Source organism: Chelmon rostratus, chromosome 21, assembly GCF_017976325.1.
Source record: "Chelmon rostratus isolate fCheRos1 chromosome 21, fCheRos1.pri, whole genome shotgun sequence".
Lineage (NCBI taxonomy): Eukaryota > Metazoa > Chordata > Actinopteri > Chaetodontiformes > Chaetodontidae > Chelmon > Chelmon rostratus.
Genome location: NC_055678.1, coordinates 20,026,491 through 20,044,213, shown reverse-complemented (window position 1 = coordinate 20,044,213; position 17,723 = coordinate 20,026,491). Strand labels below are relative to the sequence as shown.

Below are 17,723 nucleotides of genomic sequence, written 5' to 3'. Positions count from 1 at the left end.
CCGGCACAACAGAAGATGTAGAGTCTCAGCGGTAATGACAGGGGTCAGCGATTTCTGCCTCAGAGCTAACTACCAAAAATGTCACGTTGTAGCCAGAAAATGGGTCCAGGTGAGACAGGGGAGGGGAAGCCTGAGAGAGAGAGAGAGAGCCAGAGGAGTGGGAGGCACAGAAACTTAGCTGTAACTCGCTTTTTGGGGGGCGACACCAGCAGTATTTCAGCGAGAATGGCCAGTCCCACCGCATCAGGGTCATCAAAGATTGTCGCCCTCTCTCCTCCTCCACCACTCCACCCATCCCTCGCTTCTATCAAGGGTCATCAGTTCTGGCCGTAAAACACCACTTCTCGTGATTAAGTGTCCAATTACAATCCCGTTCTCCTCCCACGCCTGCTCTTACTCATTGCATGAAAGGGGCTCACAAATCACGCTGTCTGGACGGGTCTCAGTCTCCAACGGGGAGGAAAGACCTGCGCAATTCCTGACATCACAAATTTACCTGAAAGAGCAGAGAGAGGCTCAGAGGTCTGTAACTCAGGTTTGATTGTGTTTGTGCGTTTCTTAGATGCTGGATTACCAACCGGGCAAAACTGGCCCCGGGCTGAACTGCAAGACCAGAGCATATAAACTGATGTGAACATTTGCCTTGAGGCGAATCTCCACCTAAACTTGAGGGCCTTTCACGACTGTGTTAAAATCTGGTTGTCAAACCTTCGTTATTTCAGTTTCGTGCACAAAACAACACGTGCAAACAACCGCCCTCCTTCTTCTCCAGTCCAGCGCATCACATGGTGAGGTGGAACCGACAGTCCTTGAGTGGTGAAGCCTGCTCACAGCGCCGCATCTAATCATTTACGTCAGGTCATGGCTGTGCATGCACGCCACACCTGCTGTAACATTCCTTAAGAGGCTGCTGATATTGGTAAATGGGCTTGGGGCCTCTCCTGACCTGCACTTATGTTTAGTGTTTTTGCGCAGCATGCTTTCTGGGAAAGAGAAACTGTGTTGAAAGAGTCAGAAATCACAGAAAAGAAAATTTTTAAAAACTAGATAACAGGAAACCGGACTAGCTTTCTAGCATAGACACATTGTGCGCACTACAAAGAGAGTGGGGTCAGAGGTGGGGTCACTGATCTGGCCATGCCGCCATGTGAACAGCGCACTGCATCGCAGTTTTGAATTTCCCGCCCACGTGTTTCACGTGAATAACAAGCTGCATAACCACCACGGCCGTGAGCTTTGTAACCCGCCGTACTCACGATTTACATTCTAACAGACAAAGCAGCCTCTGTTTCCAGGATTTAATCAGTCTTTCATCACTGACCTGAGGCCGCCCACACCGCACGTATACTGTAAACAAAAAGTGTTCAAGAAAGGCAAAAGTGATGTGAGCCGAAGAATCGCTTGTGATGTTTGCTTGTTGTTACTCTGTGCACACACACTGTGTTAGCAGTCAGGGTTGTGTCCTTGAACAGATGTAAGCAGTCTTCTGAGCTGTCCAGAGCTGACCTCGAGGGCCAGAGGGGTGAACGAAGCCCGTTTGACCCGCAGACATGAATGTAGCTCTGCGGTGGACTCGCCACCTGCAGCGTGTTGCCCTGCCCTCCACACAATGGATGTTGGGATTGGCTGCGGCCCCGCTAACCCTGGGAAGGATTACTGTAGAGGCAGGCAGAGAAAATCCTGAATGAAGGTTTGGCTCAAACTCTTTAGGATCATCCAAAGCCCTCGTGCTCCATATTTCTGAAGAGTCAAAGGATGATGTTGTTGATAATTATGTGATTGTGGGCTGTGAAATAACAAGTACTCATTCGAAACAAGTTGCATCAATGATGCATTTAAAGATGTAACTGAACTACTCTTTTCACGGACCAAAGCCTGAAAGCCAGTCAGCTGCTGCACAAATGGCACAGCGACACATATCAAATGCTCTTCCTAAATGCTAAAGATAAGACAATCCTTTATCGATCCTCCACGGAGGACACTCAGCTGTTACCGCAGCACAAAGACAGAAATAAGTCCAAATAAATAGAGAAACGCAGAGAGAGGTGGTGGGTCAGGGGTGCTCTGGACCAGGTGGTTTGCACACAGACACCAGGCTGAACAGCAGACACTGGATGCACCAAGCCTGAGCGGCCACTGCTGGTGGTCTGCAACCATAACACTGTCAGATCTGAGGTCTGCCTGTACAGGTACAGACCCTGTTTTTTTCTGTCATCCATCAAAGTGTACAGCCTTTGATCTGGGAGTTTGAAGTTCAGACTGTTGTGATTCTTATCACAGAAAAAATCGTTCCACCTCACGATGTTGCAGGTATCTGGATCCAGACACAGCAACTGCTTGAGGATGGCGGCCTCCACCTGCCAGGTGTTTCCTTTAAAAACCTGGAGGTCGTCTGCATAGAAGGAGAACAGAGGGACACAACATGAAGTCACTTTTGTCTAATAGAGCAGAACATTAAGGTATAACAAAATAAACGTGCACATACAATTTTTCCTTCAGAGAATTTATTTTCCACTGAAATGTTAGAATTACTCCGATCAGGTTTATATGTTATTACTGTAAAGATATTAAGTCTTAGATATAAAGTATTAGATCGTTCATGGTGGTAAAGTCTGGTGCTTGCACAGAAACAAAGCAGCAAAATAATACAGTTGAGACTACTACATGTTGTGACTGAACATACACAGCCAAAGACACATCTATATCCTCATTGAAACTAGGAAGCTTTAATGCATCCAGGTTCTGAATCCAAAAAGCTTCCGTTTGGTTAAGCTGCTGTATTCTGTAAGGCCTGATGTGCCCTGTATGTGCAATAAGGACTCATTAGCATTGTGAAATTCCAATTTGTGCTCCCTCAAATGTCTGCTCATTCACTGTAGGTTTGCCGGCTGTGTCCGAAAGCCTGTTGGACATGGCCTCAGTCTGCTCACTGTAAACTTGACCAAAGGGAAGCTTTTCTGTTCTGTTCTGTTCTCAGAGAGGATGTAGATTTGACATGATTTCTGCAGACGTTTTGTCTTTAAGCTACAGGCTCCACTTCATTCACAGTTTTTATGGTATTATAAATGTATGGGTGTCTATTTTTTTGCATGTTGTGTGCATATCAACTGTTATGTGTCATCTCATGTTGTTTCATTGCTTCAGTATTCCGTATTTGTTTCTAGTGCAACTAATCTCTAGTATAAATATAGATAGTTTAATGTATAACCATGCTTAAAATCTGATGAAACTCGTCAGAGGTTTGGTACATTTAATCTTAATCTGCAGAGTAAAGAACTTCAGATGTCAAATTAATGAAGTGGAGTAAAACATATATTTCCCTCTGAAGTGTATGGAAATCCTTCAGTAACAGGCATCTCAAAATTGCATGTAAGCACATTTGAGTAAAAGCACTTAGTTACACTCCTTCATTGGCTAATTGCTTTCATTTGGGAATGCTGCAGTCTATTTAAATGAAGCCATTATTAAGTTTGAGTTCTCCTGCTGAGTTGATGGAAGTTCTGAGGCTCCCTCGCCAGTCTCTTCCACTGTTGGCAGTTGTGTCATTAACTCGCTGCAGTTACAGATCACTTCCACTCACCTCCGGCTCCCTCCCCCGCTGTGGTTTAAGCTGCACCTCCCGGTCTTCAGATCGAGCTTTCGGGCCGATCAAAAGAGTGCCGCGGGCTATCGCGAGAGCCTGTGATTGCTCTGAAGGGCAGGCAGAGCGCGCTTCTGCGTCCGATTGCGTTGCGAAGGGGAGGCAGCCTGCAGGTAAACGAAACAAAGTCAAGTGGGAGGACAAGAGCAACGGTGAGCTTAATGAGATCCAAGAAGATGTTGGCTCTCTACAGTGAGAGCTGAAGACCAAGCTGGAGCTTTCATGATGAATAGGTCTGAACCGTCCATCCTACCTGTCCACTGAGGCCAGAACATTTGAAATGTTCATCGCACGCTGATTTGCCTCTCCGCTCTTATCTGTGCCCCGGCACGGTGAGAATCAGCACATCCGTTATCTAATTACGCTGATGTTAACAGTGCTGTATGTTGCCTTAATGCTGAGGAAGTTTATAAACAGCTTAGGGATAAAGCACATAGTTCATTTCCCATGTTCCCCGAACTGATAGCATATTAATTAACATAATCCATTACAGCTTAATTTGGGATTTCATTCAGATAAGATACAACAGAAATTTATCCTCTGTTTGGAGCCTGAGGTGATCCATTTTCATGATCCGCCCCCCCGTCCGCTTCTTGTAATTACAGGTCATGTGAACTTTGTCCGACATAACAGGCAAGAGTCGTCACTCCACGCACAATGTATTGAAAAAGATGAAAGGACAACCCCCCCCCCCGAAACAATCAATTTTCCGGCACAGCGTTTAAGATGCAGTGACAGACCGCGGAGGGAGAGTTGGGAGGAAAATCCTCCGAAGGCCTGGTTCACTCTGCCTCTCCCGCATCAGCACAGACGAGGTGATAAACAGAGGCAGCCAGTGATGGGCCGAGTAAATACAACCTGCCAAGCAGGCTGAACCTCAGAGGGGGGAGAGAGAGGTGGCGGGAGAGAGGTCGATGGGCTAGAGAAGGTCAGAGTCAGGGGGGAGGAGATAAAAGTGGACAAGGGTAAGAGAAGAAGAAAATGAAGGAAAAGTCAGAAAATGCAAAGAGATGGGAGAGAGAGGGAAACTAGTGAGAGGGGAGGAAAGCAGAGAGAATCAAGGTGGAGAAAAGAGGAGGGAGGCAAACGAGGAGGGAACAGGATGCAGGCAGAGGGAGACGGAGAAGTTGTTGAAAGCACAGAGCAGGAGCATCTGACCATCTGCAGGGAATACGGTGAACCTTCACTTCATCCGCTGCCAGCTGGAGAACATGAGCCTGTGGGTGCCACCAAGAAAAGTGCCCACATGCTCGTTTTCTGACAAATAATTCGAAGCCTGAAAAGAAGAATTAAGGAAAAACAAACATCTGAAATACTGGCGGCTGGAAACTGACGCTGGAAACAACGACGAAGTGACAAATGTGACACTTTCAGGGAAAATATGCCACTGCTGCTGCATGGATACACATCCCAGAGCTGCTCTACAAGCCTTAAAAAACAAACGAGTCTGCAGCGCCGTCGCCGAAAAGTGACCTGAATACCTAAATATCTCATCACTACAGTGCATCAGCTGTCATGACTCATTTTTTTTGCAAAGGGTTTTACAGCTTGAGTTAGTGATTTGCAGGATTGTGATTGGATGGTACTTTGTGCTGGTAGCTGGATGGTGATGCTGCATTCACTCACATTCAAATTGCAAATCTTTCTGCCCTGACTGATGTCATTCTCACCTGAGACTGCTGAGCGTTGTGTCCCGAGGAGCAAAGAGTTACCCTGACCAGTCATAATGGAAAAAAATTTTAAAAAAGAGGAATCTAACCTGTAAAACCCACATTCACTGCTCATTGCTTTATATTGCAGAGCACACTACTTTTTATCAGGAAAAGTATCCTCCACAGCTTGTATGAGCAAGCAAAATGCTCCAGTAATTAAACGCAGCAAAGGCTGGAGTTACTGTAATTACTGACACAAGCGTTTCAGATAGATGTAGCTCTGCAGAGCTGATGGAGACCGCTCCGTCTCTGAGGAACATCTGCTGTTGCCCTTCTTGTAAGCAGAAATACGATGCGCATGCTAATTTCTGTTGCTAATCTATGTGGAAGCTCCTTCCTGAAGGGCCTGGTGTCTGCAGGGCTCCCGAGACGTCGGCCCGTTCCTTATCGTTGCGATGAACAGGCGTCCCGCTGTTGTGTCTTGCAGAGATAGGACGTCTGCTTATACAGTGACCTTGTTTAAACTAGTCTCCTTGATGTTCCTCACACAAAGGTAAGAGCTGGGTAATTACATACAGTCCTGCAAAATGAGCCAAGAAGGACCTCCGTCTCTTCAAGGAGAGGCGAGGGACAGAGAACAAGCAGACAGGGACCAGGACGTGAGACAGTACTCATTCTTTGACTGGTGGACATCGTCACAAGGACAGTCCTGGTTCAAGACCGACTCCCTCTAGTGGAGGAAGCTTTCGTTTTGCTTACAGGCCTCTTTATTTCTTGCATGAAACCCTACAAAACTAAAACATGGAGAAAAAAAATAAAGGCGGCGTAACAACCAGACATATAATCCAATTAGATGCAAGTAATAAGCTCAACTACCTTACCTGAATTATTCATGTTTGTCATGTTTCAGAATGTGCTCACCTCCATCCATCGAGGATCTACACGGAAGCAACCTAAGAGACCTCTGCAGCTCCCTTCTGTTAAATATTTCATTATTCAGTTTTAGCAGTCTGAATGCTGCACCTGAAGCTACACATGAAACTCACTCACGCTTTGGCCACAATTACTAGTGTTACCGTGTGAGGAAAAAGAAGATATACACATGATATATCAAGTAGCATTTGGACATGACACAATTTACAATTATGCATGTCAGCATGTGAATTTCGTTGTATGTATGTGTAGTATGCCTGTGTCAGCAGGATAGGATAGCCTAATCAGGGCAACAGGGCCTCGAGGGAAGAGTCGCCTGAAAGGCTAAAGAACCCCGCTGGGAAAACTACTTGCTACACATTTACTATGATATTGGTACTGCATTAAACGTGAGTGCACATGGAATTGCAATTTGTAAGGCTGGTGCTGTTGTAATTACAGACATGAATTGATTCATTTATGCTCCAGCTGGACACTGGGAAACCTGACCTACCCTCCAGCAGAGTGTTTGATGGGATGCTCCTGTTCGTCCCTCATGAGTGCGCTCTCTTCCTGGCCTGAGAGGAACAGGTTTGACTTGGCCGTAGCCACAGGACCGTGCAACCCGGCGTCCTCCCTCGGGGCCGGTGGTCCCAGCTGGTAGGCTTCTTCTGGCCATGGACAGCCCACTCCTCTCTTAACGGAGACGGTTCAGCTTTGATTTTAAGGGTTGGAAAGGTTCAAGAATAAGGAAAAAAAAATTGACAAATCGAATCAAATAATTCACCCTTGAGCTGGTCTTTTCCTGGCGTGCCCCAGGTGTTTTGCATTAGTGGCTGATTAGAAGTCAGACTTGTCCCCCCAAGTGTGACATCTGTTCTGACCTTCCAATATCCTCCTACACACCGAATGTAACAAATTATTTATCGTGAGATGAATCATACCGGTCAGGCATCACATTGTCATTCTAAAATGTTTTTCAGCAGCTTTGTACGTACATGACGAACATAGAAGCGAAGTTCTAATCCAGTCTATTAAAACAATAGAGACATTTCTGGACGTGCGCTGTGTCAGCGCTCTGGGTAATTGGCTTGCATGCAGCCAGTTGTGTGTGTGTGTGTGTGTAATGTCTACCACTGCCAAAAGCAACCATCCACCTTCAAACTAGGCTTGTAACCAATTTTCTAGTCAATGGACAATGAGCATTTTGGGCTCCCTCGCCATTCTCCTCTCTCCCGACCCGGTACAGCATACCCAGCCCAGAAAAAACCAAGTCTTTCCCAAACAGGCTGGGTGGTTTGAATGGAAGCTCAGACGCTGCTTCATAGAGCAGTGACGGTTAAATAACCATCCGACAAGCGAAACAGATGTGCGGAGGGCCACAGATGCTCAGAAAATGGAATGTATATTATCTGTCCAACCATTTATGCATACAATTCACATGCAGAAGGTAATGCAAGCGCTGAGGCGTTCATCTCGCCATATAAACCTATTGTCTGTATTTAAATTACACTATACGCACCTACTGCACACACCTACACATGCATGAACGCATAAATGTATACTGACAAGCACTGACGCAGAAAAGCTTACTGTAGAATTGTGTAACGGCCTTTCGCCTCTATCCACAGATGGAAGCTACAAGGTTAACAATGACAACACTGACACAGAAGCGTTGGTATTGTACTGTTTATTGTTCAGCCCCTCTTTGCTCCGACACTGATAGAGAAGGCCCGACTGCTGACTAAGGCAAGAACAGACATGGCATACTGCAAGTGAACGCTTTGGCTGCACCTCAATAAGCTGAACCCACTCCCTTTGCTCATCATCGCTCTGATTACCAGCCTCAAAGCACAGTCGTATTCAATTCATCCTGCGTCTGGTGGACTCCGAGCTAAGGAGACGGAGCCATTTAAAGGAGTCTTGATGTTTGTGATCATATCATGAAAACTTCTATAACTCAAGATAGAGGAGCAGACCTGCAGGGCCACCGGGAGCCCTCCACAGAGCACCAGCTGGCCGCTTCTTTTCCTGGCTGCTGTCGACGAAAGGTTTGCACTCGCGTGTTCTCGCCAGCACCTGAGACATCTTTAGCGTTCGGAGCTTCAAGCCATAGCAGAAGCACCATTTTGACTTTCAGCGACACAATCCTGGTTCAAACTAGTTCTGAATTAATGCTCCGCAACTGTGGCGTTTTCAGTGATACTCACCACAACCTCGCCGTGTTGTGGCAAAGCTCATCTTTGGAATATTTGAATCCCTTTATTGTTTGCATCCCCATTTGCTAGCTAGCAACCCTCTTCTTCTCTTGCGTTGCTGAAGCATTGCAATGCTTCTTTGCACGTTACCGCTGCCAACGGTCTCCCAGCAGACTAGCACGAAACAAAAAAGAGGACTGTGTATAATGTCTCCCAGCAGCCAAAATGGTGATGCACACGTATGAGCATCACTTCATGGCGCTGCTAGTTGTCAAAATCTCTAATGTGCATGGATATTTGTGCAGAGAAGAGACTCACCAGGTCCCAGAGACACACTGACCCCACCCTTCGCTGTAAAAGAGATGCCTATGAAAAGGCTACTTGTTATAATGCAGAGACCATGTGACAGTGTTGTTCCTCAGCAGTCCAGGAAATGGTATGATGCCGTGGGCTGATTTTTTTTTTCCAATGCATACAAGGCAGTGCTACACTTAAAATATCACCAATTGTCCAGTTTCACTGCGTCACAGCAGAGGACCGTCTTTAATAAAAACAATGACAGAATCCATGTTGACGTTACATGTTCTCGACTGGAAGCAACAGCAGCGCCTTGTGTCAGACTGAGAAAAAAGAAAGTCAACGTGTGAAATAATCTCTTTAAAAATCTTCTTTTCTTCCCCATGCTGATGTGTTACTGGCCAACTCGCCACATGTTGACCACAGAGAGACTCTCATAAAATACCTTTATTTGACAGCGTCCCTGTGAGAATCTGCTAACAACACTGTGCGGTGTTTACCAGTAGTTGGATACTTGTGAGGGTCACGTTTGTGTAAGAATAACAACTTAATTAAAACCCACAAGCCTTGTTTGTTCGCCTCCTCTCATAGACAGTGAACAGTGTTTGCCGTCTTGCGAGCCGACCCTTTGATTCAAGTTTTCGGAAACCCTTCAAACACAATCACTCCTCGTTTGAACATAGTCTCTGACTACTCTTGGGTAGGACATACATATGCATGAGCTTCTGTTTTACACACACTTGATGCTCTGCAGCCCTTTCCTTGCACTCTAACGAGCAGCTTTTCTTCAAGTGTTTAGTCATCGTTAAACATTCATTTGCGACGTAACGCTGCATTAAATCCTGCTAAGACACATTAGTTAAACAATCTTTAAACATTGATTTTTTCCGTACGGCCAGCCAAACTTTGATAAAGACCCTTATTTAAGGGACACTAGTGAAAACACAGCTCTCCCCTCAATTTTAATAGTAAAATAAGGTTTCTCCTCCTTTGTGCTCAAAAATCGTTATGAATTTATCAGGGGGGTGTCAGAAAAGGCGGAGGGTAATGTCTGTTTTGTTTTTTCACTGAAGGGACAGTTGGTAGAGAATTTATAAAAATTTTAATATATTTATAGAGTTCAGCATTTGGTCACTTGGCTGATCAAGTTTAGCCTTTTATTTAGTATCTCTTTATTTTAATGGCATTGCAGTTTTATACTAAGTCAAGGGGAGGGGGCCAAAGAAACTGTTAATAATGCTGAGGAGGGTCAAGATTCAGCCCACCTCCCCACCCCAAACATTTTCATACAGTCCCTTAGAGATTTTGGTTTTATCAGTGGTGCTTCTCCCTTAATCTTTACGTGGAACTAAAAAAACATATTTATCTGTGAAAGCCATGATGATAACACAACGGAAGGAGGCCCATTGCCGGTGGTCCACGTCAGGCACGGCTATCATCGTCGTCTAAAAAGTAATGGCACAGTAATGCTGACACATTAGCTGAAAAACAGTGTTCATTTCCCAGAAGAGTACTTTAATCTACCCCGTTGTCACCTCTCTACACACCGTTCCCACCCCGAGCAGGAAAGCAGCTACAAAACACTGTAGGCACTGTGACCATGATGCACTTTCACTACAAAACTGAGCAGAGTAAGAAAAAAAAAAACACGTCCTCATCATCTCATTGTGTTTGAGATCAGAGAGCAGTCTATACTAGTTCATGTGCAGCTTACAGAGAGTCTTTTGGTCTCTCAGTGAGGTAAGAGGTACTGTATGATTGGGTCCATCGATAGGCAGCCTCAGGGGAGTCATTTATCCTTTACTCAGCCAGGCAATGAACAGAAACATTTACATATCTCCTAGAGAGACCTGCCATGTGAACGCATCCACCTCCCCTCCTCAGCTGAGGCTGAGTTTTCCTGTAAGGTTTCAAGGTCCGTTAGACGCCCTTAATGTCATCGCACACTCTGATCCTGTGTGTCACGTCCAGGGTGGACACAGGTCATCGTCTTCAGCCTCTACAGCGAGGGATTGTTAGTTCAAAGGCTCTGGGATTAGAGGTCGCCACTCTGGGGTTCAGGTCTGGCCTCCTGGTTGCGGCTGCGGCCCAGTCTGGGGAAGCGGGATGACGTTTTGGACCGGGGCGTCTTGGCTCCACCATCGTTGGCTTGGGGCGTGTCTCTGGGTGAGAGGAAACAGGAGGAGGGGGGAGAAAAGAGCCACGGACTTTAACTGAACATCTGGAGGAGTTTAATATCAAGTTTATTATTCAAACAAACCACTGATGCTGCATCTGGAGATTTAAATGCATCATTTCTCTTCTGCCAGAGGACATTTTCTTGGAATTCACAACATTTGTCAAAACAGCAAATGGAGAAGCTTTCACAAAGCAAATAAGATGAATGTCAGTTATTCTACATTAAAGGCTAACAGAGAGCAGCAAAAACGTAAATGCATCTACTTCATTGTTTGTCTCCCATTGGTGACCATTACCACATGACTGAAATGACAACTGATTTAATCTGCTGTAACTAGCTGGCTAACAAAGCTAACGTTAGCGCCACGAGTTGGTTGAAAATCCAGATTTTTGAATGTTTACAGCTGAATCATCCTGTAAAAGATGGACACTATCATGAGTAACGCTGCTGGTGTTAATTTCAGGACAGAGCGGCTAACGCGGCCTAAACTCTGATACCAGGAGCGGTTTCTGCACAGTGGATGGGCTACACAAGAAAGGCGTTTCTTTTATTCTGTAACGTTTTCTCTTATGTTTTGTGTGTGGAAAGCCACCCACATGACACCACCCTCCAAACTTTTAACTTGACATAGTCATAAGGAATGAATTGTCCTGGATGGCTACTGCCATGTTTTTGTCCTTCAGTACCTTTTATTGTTTTTCTACATCTAGAAACCTAATGATTCCTGCCCTCGCCAGCGGAAGCCGATATTTGTGACACCAGGAATCAAATTATAGTGATTTCTGATCTTATCGTGATGTTTAGGCCTCTCATTACTCAGGAGGAAATAATCTTGGCCACTTGATGACATCATTGCCCTAGTTACCCTGACAACCATCTTCACAACACGTGAACCCCTGATCCCCGGTCTTATCTGATAACCGTGAGGATGAATGAGAGGCACTTGTCAAAGGAAGGAAATGAAAAGCAGAGAGACTGAACGCCCGCCTTCTCGTTGAATTCTTCTGAAGCATTTCAGCCCCAAGACGGCGACCTCTCACCCGCCGCAGTGATTCTACAATAGGAGCGGTGAGTTCAAGTGCTTCTTTGACAACGGGATTTGCAAAAAATATTCAAAACGGTGATGAGGCAGAGCACATTTCCCTGCTGATGTCCAACTGGCCTCTTTAATAACACACCCCAGCTGCTGCAGAGCTGTGATTACGGTTATCTGGGACATCCGGGTGGTCCTGTGTTAGGAGTTTGATTCCCACTCGGACAACACGCGCTAAAAATAACTGCACTCGTGGTGAGGTGCTTTGGCTAAAAGTGTCGCTGCGAGCCATATGCTTGTATGTGAGGCAGCAGGGCCTAAAAAAGCAGCACAGTAAGAGGGCAGAGAGGCTCTGTCATGTTAAAGTAGGCTGAGACATGGAAGAGACAGTTACAGCGCACAAGTTGAGATTCAAACTTAGGTATGAAAAATGCATGGCTGCAAAGTGTCCCTGTCGTAACCATCGAGATCAAACAGCTCAGGGGGACGGTGTGAACAGCCAATCTGAGGACAGCCCCAACGTTGTTAATATGGTGAACGTTATTCCTTTTCCTCCGGCACAAAATGTACATTAAGCAGTGGCGCTAGTGCCACTTATTCCGATATCTCCAGCACACCAGGAAAGCTCAATCATGTGCAGTCACAAAATCTGAATTTGACCAGGGCTGGCCAAGCATTGCTGCGATGGGGAGTTATATCAGCAAAAATCATACTAAATTGGGGGCAGCATGCAGAGCTGAAACTGCAAGCCATCTCATTTATTCATACCAAACTGGGTAAAGTAGCTAAATGTGCTAAATTAATTAGGCTTATAGATTTTTTTTCTCTGACTCTCAGTATGTGCTTGTCCCCCATTTGGACATGATATTGACTTGTGCAGAATAACTTTGCCGGGGACTATTGTAATATTCATAATTTGACTGCAAAGTAGTGTAATAGGACTACACGGGTACAGATACACATGTACGCATCAAATTGATTGTCTAACAGCAGAAGGCGGGGTGCAGTGCAGTGCTATTCCCTGTGTAGTTCCTTCCTTTCCCTCACACACACACGCACAAACACACACACAGCAAGCCAACATGCATGTGCTTAGCTGGACGCAGATAAATTGTCTCAGGTCACAACAACGACAGGTTCCATCGTCACTGTGACGTCAAACTGCCACAAACTCCTCGGACAGTGAGACAAAGGTCTGCAACACTTTGTTCTGACGGAGCAGGTCAATAAAGCCAGAACTCAGACTGAGTGTGTACTTTGGGTTCTGAGTGAACCATGAACGTGTCGAGGTCGAGCTGCATACGACGGGAGAGGTGTGACCACGTCACTGGCCCAAACAGGTGAGGAAAACGGTAGCATGCAATTCCAACGCAAGTGTGGAGAGGCACAAAGTGTGCTGGCCATCAAGCACAACACTGCAGGACTTCAGGACTGTTATTTAAGTATAATTCAAACATTAGTGTTAAATAAAGAATAAAAAAGTGGGTTAATGATGACCTAATGTTGGTCATCATCATTAAAACAAGACTAAGACAGCCGTGATTTAGGCCAGCGGTGCTTTGGGCTAAGTGCTAAAAGCAGCATTCTAACATTGTCACAATGCTAACATGCTGATGATTAGCAGGTATAATATTTTACCATGGTCACCATCTAAATTTAGCATGTTAGCATGTTCACATTTGCTAATTAGCACTAAACACAAACAGTAGCTGGGGCTGACGGAATGTCATTAGTTTTGCAGATGTTTGGTGCTGGACAAATTAAAAGTTTGAATTGATGATGGCGCTAGATGAAAAGTTAAAGGATAACTTTCGTTTTTTACAACCTGGACTTTATTTGTAGCATTAAATACGACCATTTAGACACCCAGACAACTTTGGTGGCATTTGGAGTCGTTTTGAAGAAATTAGCCCCAGAATAGCGGCGCGTATATCCGTATAATGCGAGTAATTGGGGCACCCGTGCGTAGCCTCTATAAACGCATAATCTGCGGCGAAACTCGTTCATATTCCAATATTTTGTTACGATGTGCTGGTGCTATTCCCCTCTGAGCCCGTGGTGGCATGTTATCAACATCCAGTGTCTCTAGACAACTACTTCTGACGTGGATGACGTCATTTTCGAGCGCCGCGCGCTGCGAGCAACCAGCCACAACACGGCTAACTCTGCGGCGGTCGGCTAGTTTAGCTGTAGTTTGCGACTGTTATTTTTCACAAAATGGATGAATATTTTTCCGACTCTGAGGTGGCAGACGATGGCTTTGTTTGCGATGGACGTCTTCACCGTTTTGAGCTACAGTACACGGACGAGGAGCTCGTTGAAAGGGGACGAGGAGGCAGAGAGAGGAACAGTTGGCCAAACAACAACAAACGGCTGCGCGTCCACGAGTAGACGGTAACTGGTGGTGTTCTTGTGGACAATGTTCATCGATGACAACAGAGGAGGATGTGTCAATAAACGTCTGTATCACAACACTGGAGGATTTCCGCGCAATGATAAACCGGGCTGTGGTGGAGACGTTTTTTCGTGTCCCTAAAGTGAACTGGAAGACCCAGCCAAAGCCTGCAGGACCAAGTGGGCAACTTCCGATTGAGTAAGTAGCTTACACACGTATAGATTGTTTATTTGCCTTGGTTTTGTTTGCCAGAAGTTTATAATTGCGCGGAAATCCTCCAGTGTTGTGACACAGACATTTATTGACACATCCAGACGCGTATCTCCTGGCCGCAAGTCCCACTCTGAGCAACAGAGGCATTCCTCCTCTGTTGTCATCGATGAACATTGTCCACAAGAACACCACCAGTTACCGTCTACTCGTGGACGCGCAGCCGTTTGTTGTTGTTTGGCCAGCTGTTCCTCTCTCTGCCTCCGCGTCCCCCTTTCAACGAGCTCCTCGTCCGTGTACTCTGGCTCAAAATGGTCGTAAACAAAGTCATCGTCTGCCACCTCAGAGTTGGAAAAATATTCATCCATTTTGTGAAAAATAACAGTCGCAAACTACAGCTAAACTAGCCGACCGCCGCAGAGTTAGCCGTGTTGTGGCTGGTTGCTCGCAGTGCGCGGCGCTCGAAAATGACGTCATCCACGTCAGAAGTAGTTGTCTAGAGACACTGGATGTTGATAACATGCCACCACGGGCTCAGAGGGGAATAGCACCAGCATATCATGACAAAATATTGGAATATGAACGAGTTTCGCCGCAGATTATGCGTTTATAGAGGCTACACACGGGTGCCCCAATTACTCGCATTATACGGATATACGCGCCGCTATTCTGGGGCTAATTTCTTCAAAACGACTCCAAATGCCACCAAAGTTGTCTGGGTGTCTAAATGGTCGTATTTAATGCTACAAATAAAGTCCAGGTTGTAAAAACGAAAGTTATCCTTTAAAGGATCACCAAATTTTTATTGTGAATTTTCTGTTAGAAATACATATTTCAACACGTAATATTGGTTTCTCTGCATTGTGAGAAGGTGCTATATGCTACTACACACGACAGCAGGTATCATTTTCGCTTGAAGCAGCTATTTGAAACCCTGTGAATAGAAGATGTAGTCCACTCTTACCTTCATATCTTGTCTGTAAAAAATCAGTGTGATCAAATAGCAACGTCTGGTGTCAGTGCCTTTGTCAAACTACTGCTAAGTTGAATCAAAGCAGTGGGAAACCTTCCAGCTAAGTCTTCTAAAGCCAGCTCACATCAATCTGAGCTGCTAATTATGAAAAAATCCCACCAGAGGATTGGCATGTACTAAAGCTTTTAGATGACTCTACTTCAAGCGGATATTTAAAGGAAAGTTTTTGTGGCTTTGTAACAGGAATGTTGTCACTGAAAATAACAATAATACAATAATAATTCATGACACTGACGGTTACTACACCCTATTTTCATGAGGCGTTTAGGTCAGCGCAGCATCATTAAGGAGTTCTGAGATCCATCTGGCCTTCGAGCACCAAGTGCCTCAGCAGGAGATCTGGAGTGCTGAACCCCCATCCCCCTTTCCTCCATCTCCTCTATCAGCTTTTTCTCCCTCCATCCTCCACTGTCTCCATCTTTCTCACTAAACTGCTTCCTGTCATTTCCTCTCTCCGCTGGCTTCAAATTCTCTCAAAGCACCAGAACATCTGTTATCCTGCAGTTGAGTCTCTCCGCCATCATGTAGGCTTTGCCATTGTGTCACAAATCTGCCAGAAACAAAATGTGGCGGCATCATGGAGAGGACAGTAAGCTGTACACAGTTATACGGAAATGTTCATCGTAACAGTGAGGAATCTGAGAAAGCAGATCCGATGTTTAGTCCATTAACCTTGTGGAAACGATCATTATGCTGAGTTTACCATGTCTGCCCTTGTTGTTAGATAAAGTTAGTTTATACCCCCTCGGTGTGTTTTTCTCCAGTTTATGTTAGCGACAGGCTTTCACTTGTTAGTGCTGGTTATTATTTGAGACTTGGCCACTATTTGAGAATTCATGGTATTCAGTTCTTTCCTAATGGGATCAGTCATGGCTGCAATATAATGAGGCAATGTATGGTTTCCTTTCAGGGCCAAACAGGCAGTTCTGGAGTCCAGATTAAACAGAAACATCATGTTTAACCATTAGACATCATGACAACACTGGCAGGCCTCACAGCAACATTGGAGAGAAACTAGAGAGTGCTGTATGTCTTTGCACATGCATTCATAGACACATGAGCCAGGCATATTATGGCATGCTGATCGGAGTTGATCCAGCGTCAACTGCAATTCCGTTGAGTCATGGCGGTAAGAATCCGGTGTCAGCACAGATCACAGCAGGCAGAGACAGACCTACATATGCAAGTAAAAGTCATTTACTATCAACTCTCCGTCAGCCGTCGCCGTAACGTTTCATCACAGGCAGACAGGTTTGCAGGCTCTCTGCAACATGCTATGCTCAAGATGCTGCTGTGCAAACTTGTTAACGTGATGTACAGATCGGCTCTCTTGCTGTGGTTCTTTCTCGGTTGCATCATCTCAACTTTAATGCTAAGCTTTTTCCAAAGTGACTTTTTGGTCACTCAGGCAAAAACATTTTGACTCCTTCCATCATCTTTTCGCAGCAAAGACAAGAGTTTGGCCAGCGTCTCCTGTTGTTTTGCGGTTCATTAATGGTCAACCTGTTGTGCTCCCGGGATAGAAGTCATGAGTAACTGGCGCATAAGCAGGCATTCACAATCCCAGACAAATGCAGCAGCTGTGTAAGAGTAGATGTACGTCATATGAAGACATATTAAACTCTGCATAACAATATTTCAGGGAAGCAAGAACAGAAGAGAGTAATTTGATGAAGTCTCAGGCAGACTTTGCTGGCTTGACACTGCAATATTTCATGCCATTCAAAGACGTGCAATAGAAATGTTTCAGCTTGGAGATATGAGAAAGACAGATAGGATTATTATGCCTCTCAGGGCAGACTAAATAATGAGCAGTCTGTGCTTTGGAGGTTTACGTGGGATCTGCGTTGTACTCTGATTCTCCTGGACTGCTGCCGTTTGAGACTAACCTCTCAATTTGAATTTATCTCTACTTGTGCACAATATAGACTATTGTTTCTTAAATTATTATACTGATACTTGCTTGGTTTGGTGGCCGTTGGAATAAAATTTATTTAAATTTTCTATTAATCAAGTTACTCCCGGCAAAGTTCCACCCTGCTTCAACCCGAACAGAAGTCTAATCAGCCAGAATTATTGATAAAACCTGTGAGGGTGTGCCGGGCCTTTAAAGCTCTGTTTCCACTACTGTTGTTCCTATCATCAATCATCGGAGCCAATATGCTCCTGTCTTC

At 45.2% G+C, this 17,723-nt stretch overlaps 1 protein-coding gene across 1 annotated transcript in view; it reads right to left on the bottom strand.

Moving 5' to 3' along the window:
- Positions 1-8,911: 8,911 nt before the first annotated feature.
- The window catches only part of snx29 (sorting nexin 29), a 121,726-nt gene continuing 112,914 nt past the window's right edge, over positions 8,912-17,723 (bottom strand). The window contains exon 21 of the mRNA XM_041963129.1: positions 8,912-10,861. Coding sequence (XP_041819063.1) covers positions 10,735-10,861 — 127 coding nt within the window. The 3' untranslated portion in view covers positions 8,912-10,734. The remainder of the gene's footprint in view (positions 10,862-17,723) is intronic.